Source organism: Prinia subflava, chromosome 3, assembly GCF_021018805.1.
Source record: "Prinia subflava isolate CZ2003 ecotype Zambia chromosome 3, Cam_Psub_1.2, whole genome shotgun sequence".
NCBI lineage: Eukaryota > Metazoa > Chordata > Aves > Passeriformes > Cisticolidae > Prinia > Prinia subflava.
The window spans coordinates 47,560,664-47,581,494 of NC_086249.1; the positions used below are offsets into that span (position 1 = coordinate 47,560,664).

Consider the following 20,831-nt stretch of genomic DNA (forward strand, 5'->3'; position numbering starts at 1 on the left):
GGAAGGAAGGAAGGAAGGAAGGAAGGAAGGAAGGAAGGAAGGAAGGAAGGAAGGAAGGAAGGAAGGAAGGAAGGAAGGAAGGAAGGAAGGAAGGAAGGAAGGAAGGAAGGAAGGAAGGAAGGAAGGAAGGAAGGAAGGAAGGAAGGAAGGAAGGAAGGAAGGAAGGAAGGAAGGAAGGAAGGAAGGAAGGAAGGAAGGAAGGAAGGAAGGAAGGAAGGAAGGAAGGAAGGAAGGAAGGAAGGAAGGAAGGAAGGAAGGAAGGAAGGAAGGAAGGAAGGAAGGAAGGAAGGAAGGAAGGAAGGAAGGAAGGAAGGAAGGAAGGAAGGAAGGAAGGAAGGAAGGAAGGAAGGAAGGAAGGAAGGAAGGAAGGAAGGATATAAAATATAGGAGGGCATATTTAGCCATGCAATGGTGTTGCTGAACTCCTCTTGAGCAAAGTTCCAATTCTTCAAAACTTTAGGGCTTCCAGTTGTGCCAAAAAACCCCAATGAAAATAAATTCTCTAAAAGTTACAAACAATTGTACAAACAAAACAAAAAACAATTGTCTCAAACAAAAAATCCATTTTTATTACATTTCTTTGGACAGAAGTGGGACAGTATCGGTATCTTGTCCTTACAAACAAGTAAGGAAAGTTTTCCTTCTGCTCCTCAACAAAAAATATTCTTTTCATTAGCAAAGGGAGAGGAGTGGAAATACTTTGAGCTACATATGGTGATTAGCTATGAAATGGGGAAGTAAGCATAGAAACATGAGAAAATTTAGCTCAGGTCACAGATGAATTTTCAGCATTTTTCTTTTGCTGGGCCTTCTCAACCTACAGCTGAACCAGTACAGCTACAGCTAATATATGTAATAACTGCTACTGAAGAAAGTGGTATGTATTATTAAAAATAGTGTCAGAACACAGGAAAAAATACTGAAGATATAAAAACAAAAGTAGGAGATAATCTTTAATTCTGGGATAAGGGGGAACTAGAATACAGGGCGTGTCTATTGTCACAACTGAAGAGGTTTTAAAAGGCATGCAAAAAAGAGCAATTCAAATCAGACAAAGGTGTAAGTAGTTACTTGGCTTCACCTCACATGTCTTTGGGTGTCTGAAATACCCCACTTAGCACTGAGCTAGGGAGGCAAAGTTCCCATCAGAAGGAAACAGATGATTCAAAGTAACAATTCATCTGAACCTTACCTGCCTTAGTTAAGAGGAAGTGTCCTTTCAGGTATCTGGATTTTTCCCTGAGTATGAGGTGGACCTTCTGCTGGCTGCTCAAACTTTGGTGACGTTTCTATTTGCTCGTGTTAGAGCAATACTAGGCAACCCAGGATATGCACTGTCACCACGGAAAGCATCAAAACCTCGTTGAGATGAGGAAGCCTTTTGTACTGGGTCTGAGAGGACTGTAGTGAGTGAACCTGAGACAACACCTGAACACCCACACAGCCACTCACTTATTCCCTTCTCACATGAAACAGGGAATAAACAAGCATCTGTGTAAGTATTGGCACTTGACCAAGGTCAATCCACCACATAAAGTGGGACAGACCAACTTTATGTGTTTGTCAGTCTTGTACTAAAATCCTTTATTTCACCTGCTTGTCAAGAGGACTTTGTATGTTGATCAACCTGTTGAATTAAAAGATTGCTAAATGAATGTTTACAAACCCTGGGAGCTATAAAAAGAATCTGAAATACTGCTATCATTAAACATATTTTGCACTATACAGTTCTTCCATCAAGAAACAGAAAGAATCCAAATGATGGCTCTTTCCTGTGGATTTGTTAATAATGAGAAATCTTTACAGAACCAAGCAATAGGGTTTGTGAAATAGAGATGCCATATTTTTAGCAGGAATTTTTTGCCTGGGCTAACACACTTGGCAAGAAATTACCGTTAAATTCCACATTTCCTGATATTGACAAGGAAGTAAGAGAAGTAAAATGCTGATTTACTTACATACACATGCACAAAAAAAAAAAAAAAAAAAAAAAGAAAGAAAAAAAGAAAAGAAAAGAAAAGAAAAGAAAAAAGCTTGCTATATTTAGTTGTCTAAACACTTTTCCTGTTTGTCCACTCAATTTTGGTGATGTCAACTGCAATGGTTTCTTCAGTTTGTCTCCCTCTAGTGGATTACCTCTTTTGTGTGTCAGCAGATGCTTAATTTTCAATTTTTAATTTTTCCATCTCTGGTATTGTGTGGCTATAATGTTATTATAATAATTGAATAATCTATACACAGAAATTACTCTTTTTCATTCCTGATGACTGCATCATTTAAACTTATATTTGTTCTTATTGCCCCAGGTATCAGTTGTCTGGGCTACAATTCATGCAAAGTATTCTCAATCCTCTTCTCATCTAAAAAGAATACAATTATACTGTATTGCTTTTTAATCATTCTTCTGTCTTTTAGATGAGTTCAGGGACTGGATCAGTAGAGGCCTACATAAAGCAGACTTTTAAGTGGTCTAAATTAGGACCTGGTGAAACAAAATAAATCTAGGCACAGTTAAATCATGTCATAAATATGGAATGCCTTGTCTAAGCCTCCAGCAAGTATAATCTTTCAGCAACATCAATATATTCTATTGCTTGATGAATATAAGACAAAGTGGACTCGTCTTATTTTTCAAAGGATACATATGTAATTCGGGGGAAAATATATTTAATTATAACCAACACAGAATCTGTCTTGGGCTTATTTGTATCATCTGCATTACAATCTTAGTGTTTCTGTGGTGGATCAGAGCCCTTCTGTGTTTAACATCTATAAACCACAGCAAAAAGGCTTATTTCCTGCCTCAAAGATCTTACACTACGAAAGATAGGGCAGCCAAAAAAGAGGACTTGGCAAAGAGAAGGTGGGAATGGAAGAAGCAAATAAGAATTGATAGTTGAATGGTTGCTGAATACTATTAGTATTAGCACAGGCTGCCAAACATCTTTGTGACTGCTGTATTTTATAGGCAAAGAAAAGGTTTTGGGTTTACAAACACAGACCTGAAGATGGAAAATCTCATGATCACTGGTACTGCTGTGTCTGAAGGGGCACGACTCTTCCAGAGCAGAAGTTTCTTCCTATGAATACATCCAAATTATACTGTTGATTTTCTTTCCTTTTGTGCTCATCCCAGATAGCACTGCTGTTCAAGTAGGACATAAAATAGATTCTGTTGTAATTAAGCAAATAGCTGCACAATTAAATCTGAAGTTAGATAAGTGGTGTGAGCTGCACTTCATAACTACTTGTGAAGTTACACCTAGGTTTATTTGTTCCCTGTTCACTGGACTCCTATCTTCCCTTCTTCAAATCCCTTCCAACACTTATGGGAATAATAATCAAGAACAATAGCAAAAAATCTCACTGTCAAGCTCCTGCATACTGAGATGCTAAGCCACCACACTTTTACTTGGGCCTGTTCCCTCACATGGCAGTGAGCTGATTCATCTTGCACTAGCTTAGTGAGTGGAGAGAGGAGCTCATGTACATTCCCACTCCCCTTTTTACATCTGCTTGGGAAGGGATTTCAGGGGTTGATCTGGATTGAAAAATTGTGTAAGAGAGCATTAGTACCTTCCCTTCCTTACCTACTGTACTCCCTACTTCTATAGCACACAACATAGTGGTAATTAGATTGTCAGCCACTCTGTGCAATAGAAAACACAGCCAAAGCACTCTCAAGTTTTAACAAAAAAAATCCTCTCTCCTGTGAGCTTGTGTAATTGTTCTCCTTGGACCGATTCTACTAACGCCTACCCACTTGAATAACTGTACTCTTTCTTTGAAATCAAAGTGTGACTGTCTAGTTGCATGAAAACTAGCTTAAGCCCTCAAATTCTGAGCTTTTCAAGACAAAACTGCATCTGAAGTGGTTTGTGCTGCTCTTGAACTACTTCATAGCACACTATGAAGCAAGGAAATAAGAATAGAAATGGAGGCAAGGCTTGTAAGATGTCCTTAAACTGACCTTCAGAAAGAACAAAAAATGAACACTGAGAGAAAAATTGTCAATGAAGAGGAATATTGTTCCAAGTGAATATGTCAATGAAGAGGAATATTGTCCCAACATAAGCTCTACAATCCCATTTAAGCATTCTTAGAACATTAATCCATTTAAGATATTAGGACAGAAAAAGAGCATTGCTGAGGACAGCAAGTGAAAGTTGAGATGGGTTGGGTTAGTCTGTCCAACTTAGACAGATATAATATTTCAATTCTGAAAATACATTCAGAGGAATTTGAGGTATTTTCTTATTTAAGAGGTTCCATTATGGACTTTAAAAGTCTTTATTTTACCATACAGCCACTTGTAAAACAAAGGAAAGAAATCCACCTCCTAATGTATGAGCTAACCAATAGAGGCAGTTTAATCTCCTCATAATTCCCATTTTCCCATTTCTTTCACTTGTCATAAAATTGAATCTTCCCAGACAGACTGTCTGATAAAACTATATAGCTAGCTATAGTACATCAAAGAGAACCAGTGAAAGTAAGTTTCATTCCCAACACACATTGAAATTCTTGCTGCCCTAAAAAGAAAGAGGTTTTTCTATCTCCTGCCTCTTCTTTTGGAATCTATCATTGGTTCATGCAGTTAATGTCTCTAATTTTCAGTTTGAACTGTTTCATCTGAACGTAATGGAAAAGTAAAACAAAGAATTGAAACAACAATCAGATTATTAAAGGTCTTTGCCTATTGTGTAAAAGATAATACTGCTGAAGTAAAAACACTAAGAGAATTCTAAGTGAAGTTGGAGTTTCCCTGGAGGACCTATGTTAAATAGTCTTGTCCTAAGAAAGTAAAGATTGTACTTCATTACAGATGTAGACTTTGAGAGATGAATGACAAACATTTTCAAGGTCTTTTCTTTTAGAAAGAAAATCCTGTTATGGCCTCATGACAGCTGGCTTGGCTTTTTCTTTTCTTTTAATTTCTTACAAATTTTTAGGCCATTCTTTAAAAACACATTTAATCAATTTTCAGTTTAAAATTCCCAGAAAAAAAGTAACCTCATTCATTCAAATTTATATTAAACTCAAGAGATTATATTAATACAACTCTGTGGGACTTGAAATCTCATACCAGGTCATTTAGAGCTGTTTTAAATCTACATTTTCATACATGTATAGCCTGTGAAGGTTTTCATTCTGTGTTCATGTAATGCTAATGCAGTCATGACATGCAGGCCACAATGCCCCTTTCCACAGACGGCAGCACAGAAGTCACAATTTTGTGTCATTTATTTACATTGACAAGGTCGAGGGGTCAGGCTGCTGAGTGTGAACTCTCCTGTTAGATGGACCCAGAACATATGCCAGCAGGGAATTCACTGGCAGCTCGCTTAAGCAAGGACTTGGGATATTAATGTCTAAATGGAACAGTTGGGTGCTCACCTCGGCTTTCATTCTGGAGTAAATATTTCACTGTGTGCCACTCATAGCTCTGCCCTGTGGCCAGCCAGATGTGTTGACAATTTTTCATAAAAGTAATGCCTACAGAGAGGTCAAAGGTTCAGGAACGAGGCAATAAGTATTTTCACCATTTGGGAATATGTAAACCCCATAAAAGACCTCAGGCTCTACTGCACTAATGTAAGTTCTGCAGCTAGAGAATGGTAAAGCTGTATTCATTAACAGCAGACATGAGCTTGTGAGATTGCCTCACAGTTTATTGAAACTTAACCTTTGTGATACATGGAATTAGCCTGTGCTTCACAGGGATGATGCTGAATTACAGGGGAGCAATGTTATTCCTGTTTTCAGGAAATCTGGCATTTTAGTGATGATGTTGGGTCAGTGGCACATGCCACCAGTGACACTTTGGAGGTTATTCTGTGCAATCTTCTATAGACAGCAAAAGGCTGTCTACAGAAGACAGCCATCGAGACATAATAATTAGGAAAAGTCAAGTTGTTTATTACTTAAGGAAAAAGGAAACCTACCATTTCAACATGAAAAGGGATAAAGATTTCAGATAATCACTGATCAGATTTTGCTTAGCTCTTAATGTATTAACAGCTCTCCTAACATCTTGTGGCTGGCTTTCAGCTGTGGGCTGTGTGTGGAAAAGCTTTAGAATATAGGCACATAAGACTGGGATGGAACTAGTGTATTTTACCCAGATAGTACCTGTCCATTCCACTAACCAGCTTTGTGTACAGTTGTGTAACACTCCAGCTATAAAGTCAAACACTAAATACAAACCAGTGAAGTTAATTTGGCAGATGTTAACACCATATAACACCAGTGTTGAGGTGTGTGAAGACGATACCAGATTTGTTTTAGAGGGTCACAATAGCCATGAAGGACACAGGAAAGACACAGTGCCAGTGACCATATGTCTGATGCAAGTACAGATAAATCAAGTAAAACACAAGTGAGGTGATACCTGATATTGATGATTAATATGTATCAGAAGTAGTGCGGTCAGCACAACCAGGGTAGTGATTGTCCCTTGTACTTGGCACTGGTGAGGCTGCACCTTGAATCCTGTGTTCAGCTTTGGGTATCTCACTACAAGAAGGACATTGAGGTGCTGGAGCAAGGACATTGAGGTGTCCAGAGAATGGCAACAAAGCTGGTGAATGGTCTGGAGCACATCTTATGAGGAGCAGCTGAGGAATATGGGGTTGTTCATCCCAGAGAAAAAGAAGCTCAGGAGAGACCTTATTGCTCCCTACAACCACCCAAGGGGAGGCCGTAGCCAGGTGGGGGCTGGACTCTTCTCCCAAGTAACCAGTGATAGGACAAGAGGAAACAGCCTCAGGTTGTGCCAGAGGAGGTTTAGTTGGAATATTAGAAAAAATTTATTCCAGAAAGTGTTAACAAGCACTGGAACAAGCTGTCCAGGGAGGAGGAGGTACTGAAAAGACATGTAGGTGTGGTGCTTAGGACTTGGCAGTGTTGGGTTAACAGATAGACTCAATCTAAAGGTCTTTTCCAACCTAAATTAGTCAATAATTCTAAAACACATATCCCTGAGCTCCTCAGATTGTAGTAGTCACTATGCAGGAGGACTGTCCTCTTCAGGAGGTGAGACAGCAGCAGGATCTCAATGTGTGGATTTTCTGTCTCTTCTTGAAGGGGTCATGGTCTTTGCTAAAGTGCTTACATCTGAAGTGTTAACACTGTGCTAGGTAGTCCCTAAATCCATTAGCTCATACATGAGCATTGTCAATGCATGCTAGGCTTTATCAATCTATGAATATCTGTGAAGCCAAGGAAATCCCAGTGTCTGGTTGTCTTACTAATTCTGTAAGAAAATTTTGTAGTGAATGGGGCGACATCAGACTGGTGACCTGTTACTAGTGGGGTTCCTCAGGGCTCCATCCTCAGCCCTGTGCTCTTCAACATCTTCATAAATGACATGGATGCAGGACTGGAAGGGATACTAAGCAACTTCTTAGATGATACAAAACTGGGAAGAGCTGCAGGCTCCCTTAAGGGCAGGAGGCCCTGCAGAGAGACCTGGACAACCCATATGAAGTTCAACAAGTTCAAGTGTCAGATCCTGCACCTGGGGTGGGACAACCCTGGATGTACAGACAGACTGAGGAATAAGAGGCTATGGAAAGGGAGCTGGGGGTCCTGATCCATGGCAAGTTGAACAGGAGCCAGCAGTGCCCTGGCAGCCAGGAGAGCCAACCTTTTCCTGGGGGGCATCAGGAACAGCATGGCCAGTTGGGCAAGGGAGGGGATTGTCCCCTCTGCTTTGAGCTGGGGCAGCCTCACCTCCAATCCTGGGGGCTGATTTAGATGCCACAATGTAAGAAAGACATTAAACTGCTAGAGAGTGTCCAAAAGAGGCCAGTGACAATGGTGAAGGGCCTTGAGGGGAAGCCATATGAGGAGCAGCTGAGGTCACTTGGTCTGTTCAACCTGGATGAGACTGAGACCTCTTGCGATTACAACTTCCTCACAAGGAGAAGAGGAGGGGCAGGCACTGATCTCCAGTGACAGGACCCCAGGGAATGGCCTGAAGCTGTGTTGGGGGTTAGATTTAGGTTTTTTTTCTTCTCACAGAATTTTTTCCCATAAGTTTCCAAGAAGCCTTAATGACTACTTAGTCAGAACAAAAAGGGGTACTTGAGAGATATAGCAGCACAAGGCTACACCTATTGTTTCTGAGTCCCTGGGAGTGTCCCTCAGAGGGGAGAGATGATGAGCTTTAGGAAAGGCAAAAAGACAGATCTAGGGGAGGGAGAGGCACTCTTGCTCTCAGCGCTGAGGAAGACAGTCAGGCTGCCCTCTGCCTCTGTCTCATCCTAGGAAATCTATCGTCATCTGCTGTGTACCCAAGAATCCTGAGCTCGCTTTCTCCAGCCTCTCCCCCCACCGCCGATGCTTCTTCGGAGCTTTGAGGTTCCCCTGCTGCTCTGTAGCCCTGCACTGCCCAGCCCTGCCGGGACACCCCTGCTGCTCCAGCTGCCAGCGCAGAGCTCCTCATCTCATCCACCAGCCCGGGACTTTCCTTCCTTCCAGTTCGGCCTCTCGGAGCCCTGCAGGGGCACCGAGATCAAACTGCTTTGGGCTTTTGTAAAAGAAAGCCCTCAAGGTTCTTGGTTCTGTTTATTATTGATGCTGTAGTTGTTGTTTGTTTGTCGTTTTGTCATATATACTAGTAAAGAACTGTTATTCCTACCCCCATACCTCTGTCTGAAAGCTTCTTTAATTTTTTTTAATCAGAATAATTTAGAGGGAAGGAATTTGAATTCTCCATCTCTAAGGAGGTCCTGCCCCTTCCTAGCAGATATCTGTCTTTCAAACCAAGACAAGCTGTCACAGGACTTTTAGGTTGGATACCAGGAAAAGGTTCTTCACCCAGAGGGTGGTTGGGCATTGGAACAGCCTCTCCAGGGAAGTGGTCACAGCACCAGCCTGGCAGAGCTCAAGAAGTGTTCGGACAACTCTCTCAGGCACATCATGTGACACTTGTGGATGTCTTGTGCAGCACAGGTAGTTGGACTTGATGATCCTTGAGGGCTCTTTCCAACTTAGCTTATTTTGTGTTTTTGTGATAACTTTTTACTCTCACCCAACATCCATGCAGTTTTCATGCTCCCCTGCTCTCTTCCTCTTCAGGTTCCTCGTGCCTAATTCACCATTTTCTAACTGTCCCTTTAGGCTTGGCTCCTAATCCTTCTACTCTGAAGAAGAACAGAAAGTACATCAGAGAGTGTCTTTGCAGTGCTCTCCAGTCATGAAGGAGAAATAAGAGAGGGAAGTCTGGCTCAACCAGTGCAGTCTTCTTGTAGATCATCCTTCACATAAACAGAATATGTTGACCTGCTCCTTGATCTAAAGCTCATGTATGGTGAAGTATCTCATTTTAGAACTGTTTTCATGTGGGTAAAACCAGATGCAGATTTATCAAGCAGGATAATGATTTTAATTTTCATTCTCCCCTCCACTCTCCAATAAGACCAGGGAAAGCAGTAAGCATTTCCTTCAGGTGATGTGGCTGCTTAGCCATGCAGCCTTCCCAGTCACATAGGGGTTATAGCTGTTCCTCAGTAAAACATTCTCTTTTCTTTTTTGAAAAGTGGCTATGCTATTTTTGTTCAAGTTTTCAAAAGAAGCATTCTGCCTGCGGCAGAAATCCAGCATGAGAAATTTCTGCCCAAATTATTAAAGAATGGTGGAGTAACAAACTACTGAAAACAGATGGAGTTTGGCATAAGAAATTACAGATGCTATCACTCATGGCCTTTATACTCTCTAAGCATTTATACCGTAACACATACTCAAATGTGCACTACCACTCAGCAGAATTCTCATTTCCCTTACCTTCTGTATTCCTTAAAAGAAAAATAAATACAGGCTTTCTGGCTGTAATACTGATCTTCAAGAAATGTACCTCCAAGCAGCCAGAGACTATGAGGTCAACCTTCTACTCAGCAATCAGGTGACAAGAATCTCCTTACCTCCATGTCATTATTTCTTAAAAAAAAACAATAATGACTTTATCCTTACTCGCTGTTTTAGTACAGTGTAACAGTGCAAACAGCAGAGAAAAACTCAAGAGACCGAGGGGTCTGAACAGATACCAAGAAAGCTAATGCAGTGGATTTTAATAGAGTGGGTTTGAATTTCTTGAAGGATTTTGCCATACAGACAGACAGCAAAAATCTTTCAATCCTTAACTACGAAGGTAGTAATTATACATTCTAGGGTGGAAAATCTATCATAAACATCATTCACAGAATGAATTGTAGCACTGACTCTTGCTTATAAGAGTACAGAAGAAAGAGGTGGCTATTCTAATAACCATTAGATACAGAGAAAGACAATGAATGAAATTGACTGTCAGTTTAGCAAGAACTAGGACATAAGACCCTTTACATTTGAATCTTCATATCTTATTGGTGGATCCATTTCTTTTTTTATATCAACTTGGATTAAACTAGGGGACAAATTTAGGATTCAAGTCAACAAAGAAACAGCTATGCATTTCCATTTTTATTTGATTTCTATTGTTACAAATCATTTTCATACAAGAGAAGCACCTTCTAGTATACCAAAGACTCACTATGGTGAATTAGAGTGGTTCCATGGAAATAATAGTTATATTTGTTCGAAATTGATACATAACAGAAGAAAACAAGTCTGGCTCTCTCTACATATACTATCTAAAGCAAGACATCAGTGGCTACAGCTAATTTGGGAGAACAACTCTAAGTTTTAATCCAAGGAAACTAATTTTGCCTAACTGGAAAGACATTCTACAGAAGTATCCTCTTGATCTCAGAAAAAATAATGGTAAACAAGGCCTGCCTCAATGGTTTGACTTTCTCAGTTAGTATCACCAGATATTAACCCACACCACTAGGGAATTGTTTGAATTCAAAGAGATTTCCCTTTTTTTGTTCTTCACATTTTTTGGACATGGTTTCAAAGGAGTTTGATGTTAGACCTACCTTCTAGACCAAGCTTTAACAGTAAATGAAGACTGACCTACTCCTATTACTGCAGTCCAGCCAGACCATTTCTGTAAAATTCAGGCCTCAGTGCATTCAGTGGGAGATTTCCTATGAAGTTCAGATGAAGCCAGGATTTAATCTCAGCTTCTCTGTTCTTGTGTAGGAGACCTGGCTACAACTAGGCAGAGATGATGCATTGTTCTCTACAGTCTGCACCTGTGTCTAATTTAGTCTTGCAGCTAGAGCTACACAGCAAAGTACTTGACAGCTACTAGAGAGAATAGTCTGGAAACTGTCAACTCAGAGGGATGCTTTTAGAGTTCTCACTCTTCGGAGTAAGTTCTTTTCTATTTAATCAAAGGAAAAGAATTTTTGTTAAGAAACTTGACATTCCAAATAAGAGTGCTGTTAAGTCAGGGAATGAAAATATGAAATTGCTGTTTGTTACCGGAGCTGTAAATCTAGCTGAAAGCCTTCACAAACACACCAGATGCAGGCTGCTAAATCCTTCCACTTCATGACAGCACCGAACCACTGATGGAATCACGCTTTCCACAGAGAGGATTGAGCAAGTACCAGATATGTAAAGCCTGTATGCATCAGTTAAGATTAGCAAGTGAGACGGATGCCACACTCCAGCAATAATTTAATATTGTACAGCCAGATAAAATTTCACACGTATACAAGTAAAACCTTGATTCTATACATTCACACTATTAAATTTTGAGTACTGTCAGGACTGAGTGTATGGCCTAAAAACAGTGCAACATTCAAGTTGCCATCTGAGTATTTGTGTATATATGTATACATGCAACAAAATTACCACATCCATAATTATGCACAGAGATAACAATGTTTCCATTATATCTTTCACTGCAACATTTTGAAAATCAGTAAGTATAGTTTCCTCTTGCTGCAGATGGGAAATTGGAGGCTGACCTCCAGGCTGAATTCGAAGTTTTGGAAAAGTTGATTAATTCAGAATTTTAAGACAATGCTTTAAAAAGCAAAACATTTTATAGATACATGACTCAGAAAGGGCTGAAATTTAAAGCATTCCACTTGACAGGTGCATATATATACACACATACAGAGGTAAAGGAGGCTTTGTATGTTCACAGTGTGAAATTACTGTGCAAACACTGTCAATCTGTACAAAACCGAAAGGTCTCCTTATTTTCAGCATTCAGGTGATGCATTTAATAGCTTGTGTATCTGTTGCTATTTATTCTTTTTATATAGCTATGACAAAGAGGAAAAATGTAGTCTTCTAATTTAATATCCCATATTGCTAAGTTATATTCATAAACCATCCCACTGCTATTTTGCCTCACTGGCCTTCTAGTCTGTTCTAGCAGACCTTCTTGTTACTTAGCCTATCTTTAGCCTCCAGCATTTATGATCTTCAGCTTACAAGAAATTAGGGCAATATCCATAAAAGGATGTTTCAATTTAGTTTATCCTGCCTTAGACCCAGAAAACAGGTTCACAGACCTATATAAGGTACTAAGAATAGAAATTATACCTAACCAATACCCTGGCCAACGGGAAATGCTGAAGATCGTGAAATTTCACCTCTCATAAGTGTTTAATGCACCTAACACCGAACTGCAGAAATTACTAGGACGAGACAATAGTTCGTAATATCTTATGGGGGCTTAGAAGTCTAGGTTGCCCATGTTTAAACTGATGCTTAGTTCCCACTTTAATGACTTTTCTTTGGGATAATTGTTCAGTGCTGGAAACATGCAGGAAATGGGAAGTTTACAGGAGCAAAATCCTCCTGGCTGAGACAGCCAAAACCCGAAGTACAGCTGATAAGGGTGGTGGCTTCACTCTGGCTTCTACTTCCACAAAGGTCCCTCACCGTGTTTCTACTGGTGCTGAGATCCAAGTCTCAACTGGATTTTCCTTGGAATTGGGCTTAATTAGCGTGAAAGCTTCGGCCCTCCACAAATTATTCTAAAATTTACTCCCGAGCTTTCACATAACTCCAAGAGCATTACCTTTAGCTGGAATAAGCCACTTTTGAAGTCTATTTCTGCAACACGACCTTTTAAAAAAACCTCACATCTAAGGCAAACGTCACTCCGGAGTAACTCAAATTCCTCCCGAGGTACGAAATGCCTGAATGCCCCAGGCGAGGCCGGCACTGGGGCAGGAGGGCCCGTGAGCGCAGCGGCACTGGAGACACCAGAGGTGGGAAACACCTTCGGCGCACGAACCCACCTCAGCCGCCGCTGCCCGCGCCTGGCTCTCCGGGCTGCTTCAAACGTTTCCAGCTGTGGAGTTCAGCCCCCTCACATAAAGAGAAAACACGCTGTCCTCGCAGCTAGCCACACACCCTCCCGAGGGGCTGCGGCCCCGCTCCGGCAGGCCCCGCACCTGGCGGCGCCGGCCCGCGCCCGCCCGGCCCCGGTTTCCGGCGGGACTTTGTGCGGCGGCGCTTCCCTTCCCCCGCGCTCGGCCGGGCCGCGGCGGTGCCGGTGTGTCCGCCCCGCTGTGCCCGTCTCCCCGCGGTCTCCATGCCGTCGCGGGTGCTGTGCCTGGGCGGCGGGGCCGGGGGTCCCGCTGCGCGCAGGGTCCGCCTGCTCCTGCGGCAGGTGGTGGGCGGCGGCGCGGCCGCGGCGCGGTTCGGCCGCTCCGAGGTCAGGGCGCTGCACAGCTCAGGTAACCCACCCCGGGGGTCTCGGCCCCGCAGCCTCCCCGGGCTGCCCCTGTCCGGCCACAGCCCCAGCGCTGCCAGCGGGCCGTGGGGAGGCCGGCAGGCCCGCACCGCCCTGGGGGCTGCGGGCTTGTCCAGGCTGCGCTGCCGCCCCCGTGTCTCATGGGCGTGAGTGGAGGGGTCCGGAGAAGGGCAGCGGAGCTGGCGAGAGGTCTGGAGTGCAGGTCCATGAGGAGCGTCTGGGGGCGCTGGGGCTGTTTAGCCTGGAGAAAAGGGGACTCAAGCGGGCACCTCATCACTCTGTATAACTCCCTGAAAGGAGGGTGTAGCCAGGTGGGGGTCGATCTGTTCTCTCAGGTACCAACTGACAGGATAAGAGGGCACAGCCTCAAGCTGTGCCGGGGTGATTTAGGTTGGACTTGGGGAAGGATTTCTTTGCAGGAGAGGTGATTAAGTATTGTAATGGGCTTCCCAGGGATGGTGATGGAGTCACCATCCCTGGAGGTGTTTAGGAAATTGACTGCACATGGCACTTGGAGCCGTGGTCTGGTTGACATGGTGGTGCTTGGTCATAGGTCGGGCTCAGATGATCTCAGAGGTCTTTTCCAACCTGGCATGAGGGGAAAGGGCAGAGTTCAGTCACAGGCTTGCAGGGACGCCTACTGTGGCTCCTGGTAGCTCCTGGTCCGAGTGCTTCAGCCACGGTGAGGCAGGGGGCAGCCCTGCAGGCCGTGCCTGTGAGAGCCACCCCGCTCTGCAGAGCGTCTGTCACACCGTGCCCTGCTCTCTGTTCTGCATCCCAGGGCTTCCCTTGCGGCTGGGCAGAGCCTCGGTGTTTGTGTCGGGGCTGCCAGGGCTGGGGCGTGTCTGCGTGTGCCGGCAGCATGTGGTCATGAGATAGAGGCTCGACCTTGAGCCTGCAGATGCCAGGAAGGATGACCTGAACTGGCCTGGGATATCCTCTGGTGACCTTTGAGACAGGTGATGGGCCCGTGCGGAGCAGAAGTGGTGTCTGGGAAGGGTGACATATGCCCGTGGTAACTGAAGCTTCCCAGGATGAATGCCAAAAGCAACAAAGCTAAGTACAGAGTGAGTGATGAGTAGTGATCTGCAAGCGATTCTGATGGGGGAGTATTTGCTCAAGCTCTTAATTACACCCCTTTTAATCCTATTTCTCTCCATTTTGATATTTTAAAATATGTTTACTAGTTGACCGGTTAATTTCTTTGTTTAGTTTCTGAAATGTTACTCAAGACAGAAGTCTTTGAGGAACTGATAGCCATAAAACTACTTCAAAAATTTGTAAATAGATAATATTTTATTTGTGAAAAGTACTAAAAAGAGTTATTTAGCATCAAACAAATTAGGGTGAAAGAAAAGTTAACGATGAAGTGAGTCAAGTAAAACAAACACCTGAAGAAGGTAGTGGAGCACTTTTCAGCCCTTTGTTGGGATGAGTAACCTTAAAAAAAAAAAGAAATTTAGCAGTGTAAAATGGTAGCAAATGCAGCATTGCTAAAATTATTTCATCACTTTAAATGTGCTGTGGAATGCAACTGAGTTTAACTCAGCAATATTTGTGAATACACTGTATAAATGTGAATAGTAGGAGTGTTCCTAGTTACAATCAATGATGGTAGGAGTTTTGGTAGAAAGATTTAAGTCTCAAAGGTCTAGAGACTCTTGTAGATAATATTAGGGATATTTACTCTCCTGACACCTGAGACATCTCATCCTTTGTTGTGTTTCCCATTTTCTGTGACTTTGGGACCTTGATATTAAGAATACTGATTTTTTCCTGTTTTGTTTTGTGGGTGTTTTTTAAATTAATTTTTAAAATGTTTGTGTGCCCTCTTGCAGACCCTAGCATTTCTTTGAGGATACTGAAGTTACAAAGGATGATCTGAATTTTTTTGTGCCATATGTGTTTTTGCTATTTCTGTGCAGCTGCTGTAATTACAATTCTTGTTGTAAGCGGCATTGAGGTTGCATGTCTCCTCCATAAAGAAACAAAATGTGTCTTAAAGTGCTGGAAGCTGTTAAGAGTCGACTAAAGAGCAAATTGTTGTGTAGGCAGTAATTTGGATGTGACAGCTCTGCCAGGTCGGATTTACTGTCTGTCCTGGTACCTTTTGAGCGTAAGGGAGGAACTGTTGCCTGCTGTGCTGTTCCATGAAGAAGCCATCCTTCTTAGCTTTTCACCTCATCTTTGCAAAGTGACTGTGGCTTGCTGGTTCACTGGGGGCTGTGGAGGAGTCCTAAAGCTGTCAAGTAATAAAGCTTAAGAGAAGTCTCAAAATGAAAGAGACTGTATGACAAAAGGGTAATGGGAATATCTAGGAAGGGTTTGGGGTTGTACTATTTAATTAATTTACTAATTTATAGTAGCCAATGTTGTAGAAGGCTGACTGACAGAATCATTTTTTAATGCAGTCTTCTAAAAGACTAAAAAGTATCAACGTTTTGTAGACTGTGGAGTTCCTTGTCATGAATTAGTTTAAATGCACTACGAGCTGAATAAAGTGGGTTTCTATATACCTGAGTTGTCTGTTATTTAATTATTTTAATATATTTAATGTAATATGAATATTATAAAAAGCTGACAGAATATAAAGTATTGGAGTTGCTTTGAGGGGTTAGAGGGAACAAATGCTGAATTTGATGTAAACTGAACAGCTGGAAAAATAAAAAACATTGCCAGTCAGATAGTACAGGCAAAGGAAGGTCTCTTGTGTGCTTTGCTGCTCAGTGTACATAAAATAACCTATGCTTTGTCATTTGTGTAGACCAAAATATACACTAGCTACATTTGCTGTTTTCTGCAGCTCTGCCTGTTCAGGTTCACTTCCTCTACTTTTCTTATATGAAATTTTTGGTCAGTTCTAGTTCCTAATCTAACTTGTGTTTAAAGCCTAAAAGATCTCAGTAGTACATACAAGTGTATCTGCTGAGTAAAACACAGTCACTTGTGAAAATTGCATCACACTTCAAAATCCTGTAGCATTCATCATCACCCTACAGGATCTAAATGATTGATAATCTGAAAGAAGACTATGAATTTGACTGTGTGTTTATAAGTGGGGGGTTTTTTCCCAGTTTGTCATTGTCCAAAAACTAAAGAGCTGGTTGATGATGAGTGTAAAAGCTTTCTGGCACATTGCCTTTTCCAGTTTTACCTGTGTCATTATCTTTGTTGAAGTTCACATGTTGACAGCTGTGAGTGTGTTTCTGGCAATATTTTTTTCCTCTGGCAAAACTTATTTATAAAGAGACTTCATTCTTTCTTCTTTCTCATGACATTCTATAATTGTTCATTGCCTCTGTAGTTGTACTTAGGGGGCTGCATTGTGGTGACTGAAATGATTCCAGGGATTTGATTTATGGTGAGCCTTGTGTATGGCTGTTGCGTCAGCATAACTCAAAAGGCAGCAAACGGAGATGGGAATTTTTAAAGTCAGTTGTCTGAAAGTTTGCAGAGTTATGCCTGGATTATTTCAAATTATTCTAACATTTAGAAAAAAGGTTCATGGTAAAAAAAATAGTGTATTTTATTAGACATGCTGTAGCTGGAACAAAGGGGTGAAATGTCAGGTTGACTTCTGCAGGGCTTCACTTCTGGTATATGACTGGATGTCAATAAACAGTTTCTGAGTGTTAATATTTGCCAGTTATTTGAAATATATTTTTTTTTCTGTTAAACGACTGTTACAGGCCTGATATATGTTAATGTGTTCTACAAGTTGTGCCCAGCTTAATGCATAAGATTGAAGTTGTAGCTGCTTGGCATACTCAGGGACTCAGGATAGTTGTAGGCAATGCCATAGCTAATTTTGAAGCTGTTTTGTTAATTCTGGATAGTCTTTCGGTAAATGTGAAATTTCAAAAACATTTCTGTTGATTTTCAGTTGTAGATTCGTTTTGGTCGAAATACATTTTTTAAATTATACTAACGTACTTGTTATCTAAGCTCAGTTTAGACTAGATAGTCTGGTTTTTCTCCGCTGAGCAAAATGTACTTCAGACATCTTTGTACAGTTTTAAAACACTCTGAGCTAGCTTTTCACAAAAGCAGCACTGGCTACAGAAGATTTGAAAGGGAGCACTTGCGATGCGGTGGGCATCTGTTACCGTGTGACTAAGAGGAGCTGCTGGATATGGCTTTCTACAGACAGCCAGCAGTAACCTCCCACTCATGAGCTTTCATGCTCACAGAGGATTTCAGCCATGCAGACATCAGCTAGGAGGGCAGCCTGGCATTGTGCGTGCACTCTTGGTACTTCCTAGGCTGTATTGGTAAAAATTGTGTAACTCAAATGCCAGAGTCAGGGTTCACTCTTCACTTTGCTGCTTTCAAGAAAGGAAGAGTTGTGACCAGTTTGATCACAGGTGGCAGCCTGGATCTCAGTGACTGGAACATGACTGAGTTGCACATCTGGAGGAAGGCTGGGAAAGTGAGCAACAGAATTAGGATCCTGGACTTGAGGACGGCAAGCTTTTACTTATTCAGGAGATTGATGGGTAGAATCCTTTGGGTAACAACTGTGAAGATGGAAGGTGTACAGGAGAGCTTGAAAAATTTTAAAGAAAACTTAATTTCAGCTCAGGAATGAACCATTCAGCTGTAGCAGAAGGCCTGTTTGGCCAAACAGGGAACTTCTCAATGACCTAAAACACAAAAGGAAAACATACAAAAGTGCAGGTAAGGACAGACAGCAGGAGTGTAAATGTGCAATTTAGTATGTAGAGGCAAAATTCCCACCATCTTGGCAGAGTGCAGACATTTAGTCCAGAAGGACCCTGATGAACATGAGAACTGGGACAATGGAAGCCTCAGAAAGTTTAAGTATGAAGATCTGCTAGTGGACTAAAGTGTTGCTGGGAAGGGACTGGCTGAGTAACAGCTTTGGTGAAAAGCTGTGGGATAGCAGTGAAGTCTGGCTGAACACAGCAGGGGAAGAGATTGGCTTCAGTGGCTGTGGAACATCCGTCCTTGAAGGTTGGTTAGACAGAGCCACAGCTCATCAGATCTCATCTTGGTGGTTGAACTGATGTTGAAGATTACCAGTGTTTCTGCAGTGTTTTGATATTTGATAAAATGAGCAGCTTAACACCTCTCACATGGTAAATGTATTACCATTAGAGATATTCTGGAATTTATCAAGTCTGTGTAAGATCATCATGGTAGTACACATTTCAAGTTGACTTTTCGCCTCACAAGAGTTATAGGTGAGCATTATCAGACTCCCTACTTTCAGGGTATTGGCCCAAACAAATAATAGCTCTTGCTAAGCAAAGATTGTATGCTTCTTGCATGGCTGGATCATAGAGAACATGCTGAGTTGGAAGGGACCCTCAAGATTCATTGAGTCCAACTTCTGGCCCTGTGCAGGACACCCCAAGAGTCAGACCATGTGCCTGACAGCATTGTCCAAAATACTTCTTGAGCTCTGTCAGCCTTGGTGCTATGACCACTTGCCTGGCCAAGATTCAGCCACCCTCTGGGTGAAAAGCTTTTTCCTAATATTCAACTTAAATCTCCCCTGACACAGCTTCAGGCTATTTTCCCAAGTCTTATCACTGGTCACCAGAGAGCAGAGATCAGTGTCAGATAAGATTCTGAGTTCATGTTGTTGATCTTCCACTAATGCAGAAAAATGAATAAAAATGTTATCTGTCTGGAGTAAATACTGAGATTCTGGTTTCATGAGACCTTGGACTGTAACCAGTAGAGACACTCATTAGCCAGCCCAAAATAGACAATTGGAAAATCTAATGTTAGCTTCTGAAAATTTCAGAAATTTAATAAATAACCTGAAAATTAAAAAAAATAGAAGGTCTAAAAAGAATGTTGAGATTGACTAATATTCAAATTTTATGTTTGAAGCAATTGTATTGGTTTTTTAGAGGGAAACACTTCTTTTTGCCCATAAAAAACAGAACTTTAGTGGATTTTTTTGCTTAGCTCAGGGATAGGTTTTGTCATGTAAACGTTGTTTCAGTCAGCAGCAGCTGTCACACTGCAGCGTCCTGTTGACAGGAGCTGAGCTCCACCACGTCTATGTGTGAAGGCACTGGTGATCAAGGAACAAACCTAAACCTTGTAAGTGCAGGGAATAGGCTTCTGTCCCTCATATTAATGTGTGTGGGAGGTTTCCAATACTGATGTGAGGTGCAGAATAGGTAACAGTGTTGCTCAACGAAAGTATTTGCAGCCATAAAGATGGCCGATAAGAGCTGCTGTGAAATGTAAAAAAGAAGTAAGTTTCAGGGCTGCTTTTTTTTTTTTTTTTTTTCCCTCCCCTGAATTGTGTATTTGCAAAAGTTAAGGAAAAAGAAAAAACCCTGGAAGTATCATTTCTGTTTTCTTCAAAATAAGTCAGCTCTTCAAGGATTAGTAAGAGCTGACTCTCTTGTCTGTTTCTTTATGGAAGCGTACTGGATAAATACCAGTTCAAAGCATATTTTTCGTCTCCTTCACAGTAGAATGAAATTAGGACCTGGAAATATACATTTGAATATAATAAAGATTTCAGACTTCCCTTTAACAGGTGTGATTTTATCACATAGAAATTATTATTAGCAGGCCTTAGCACTTTCACAGTTTTAATATGCTCCTGCTGTTGCAGGCTCTGAAACCAGATGGACGGTCTGTGTACAAGTGAATGTGTTATATACTAAGGAGAGTGTGTTAATCTCACCTATTTTCAGGACTAAACAGGCCAGAAGGCAATAAAATCAGCAGGCTAAAAACATAATGTTCCTGAAGCTTCATTGTAGTGTCATACAAAAACACAGATAATACAAATATGATTTACACATGAGATTGGAACTATTTGTGTTGTGTACTCAAAAATCAAAATACATGTATCAATCTCCTCAGGTTCTTTTCCAGTAGAATTTCTTAATTCCTTTTTCTTAGAATAGCTTAGCTGGAGGTGCTGCCTTTCTGTTCAGAATGAGTAGAAGAAATAGGCCTGCTTGTCTGAAGATATCTTCACAGTTACTGTAAAAAAGATACAAACAAAAATATTGTTTCTGTGTGAAATGTAGGTCCACAGAAGACAGCATATCAATCACTGCTCTGCAATTATGGGTGTCCATGTGTGAATTTTCATATTGCCAGAGGTGCAATTCACACCTGTCTTTCTCAGATGCAGTAGAAAGAGCTCATTGCATATATTGAGGCTGTTTTCATATAGTTTTTTTTTTTTCCAGAAAGTCTCTTCAGAATCCTGTGTGCTGCC

The 20,831-nt window shown here is 41.6% G+C and overlaps 1 protein-coding gene and 1 long non-coding RNA gene across 3 annotated transcripts in view; one reads left to right on the forward strand and one right to left on the reverse strand.

The window, feature by feature from the left end:
- Positions 1 to 472: 472 nt before the first annotated feature.
- On the reverse strand, positions 473 to 13,265 carry LOC134547958 (uncharacterized). The gene is made up of 3 exons (XR_010079656.1): positions 13,152 to 13,265; positions 3,003 to 3,145; positions 473 to 1,627 (listed from the first exon to the last, which is right to left on the reverse strand). It is a non-coding gene; the product is annotated as an uncharacterized LOC134547958 (long non-coding RNA).
- Positions 13,266 to 13,337: 72 nt separating this feature from the next.
- The window catches only part of VWA8 (von Willebrand factor A domain containing 8), a 178,181-nt gene continuing 170,687 nt past the window's right edge, over positions 13,338 to 20,831 (forward strand). For both annotated transcript variants that reach the window (XM_063392166.1, XM_063392167.1), the window contains exon 1: positions 13,338 to 13,592. In XM_063392166.1, coding sequence (XP_063248236.1) covers positions 13,448 to 13,592 — 145 coding nt within the window. In that variant the 5' untranslated portion in view covers positions 13,338 to 13,447. The remainder of the gene's footprint in view (positions 13,593 to 20,831) is intronic.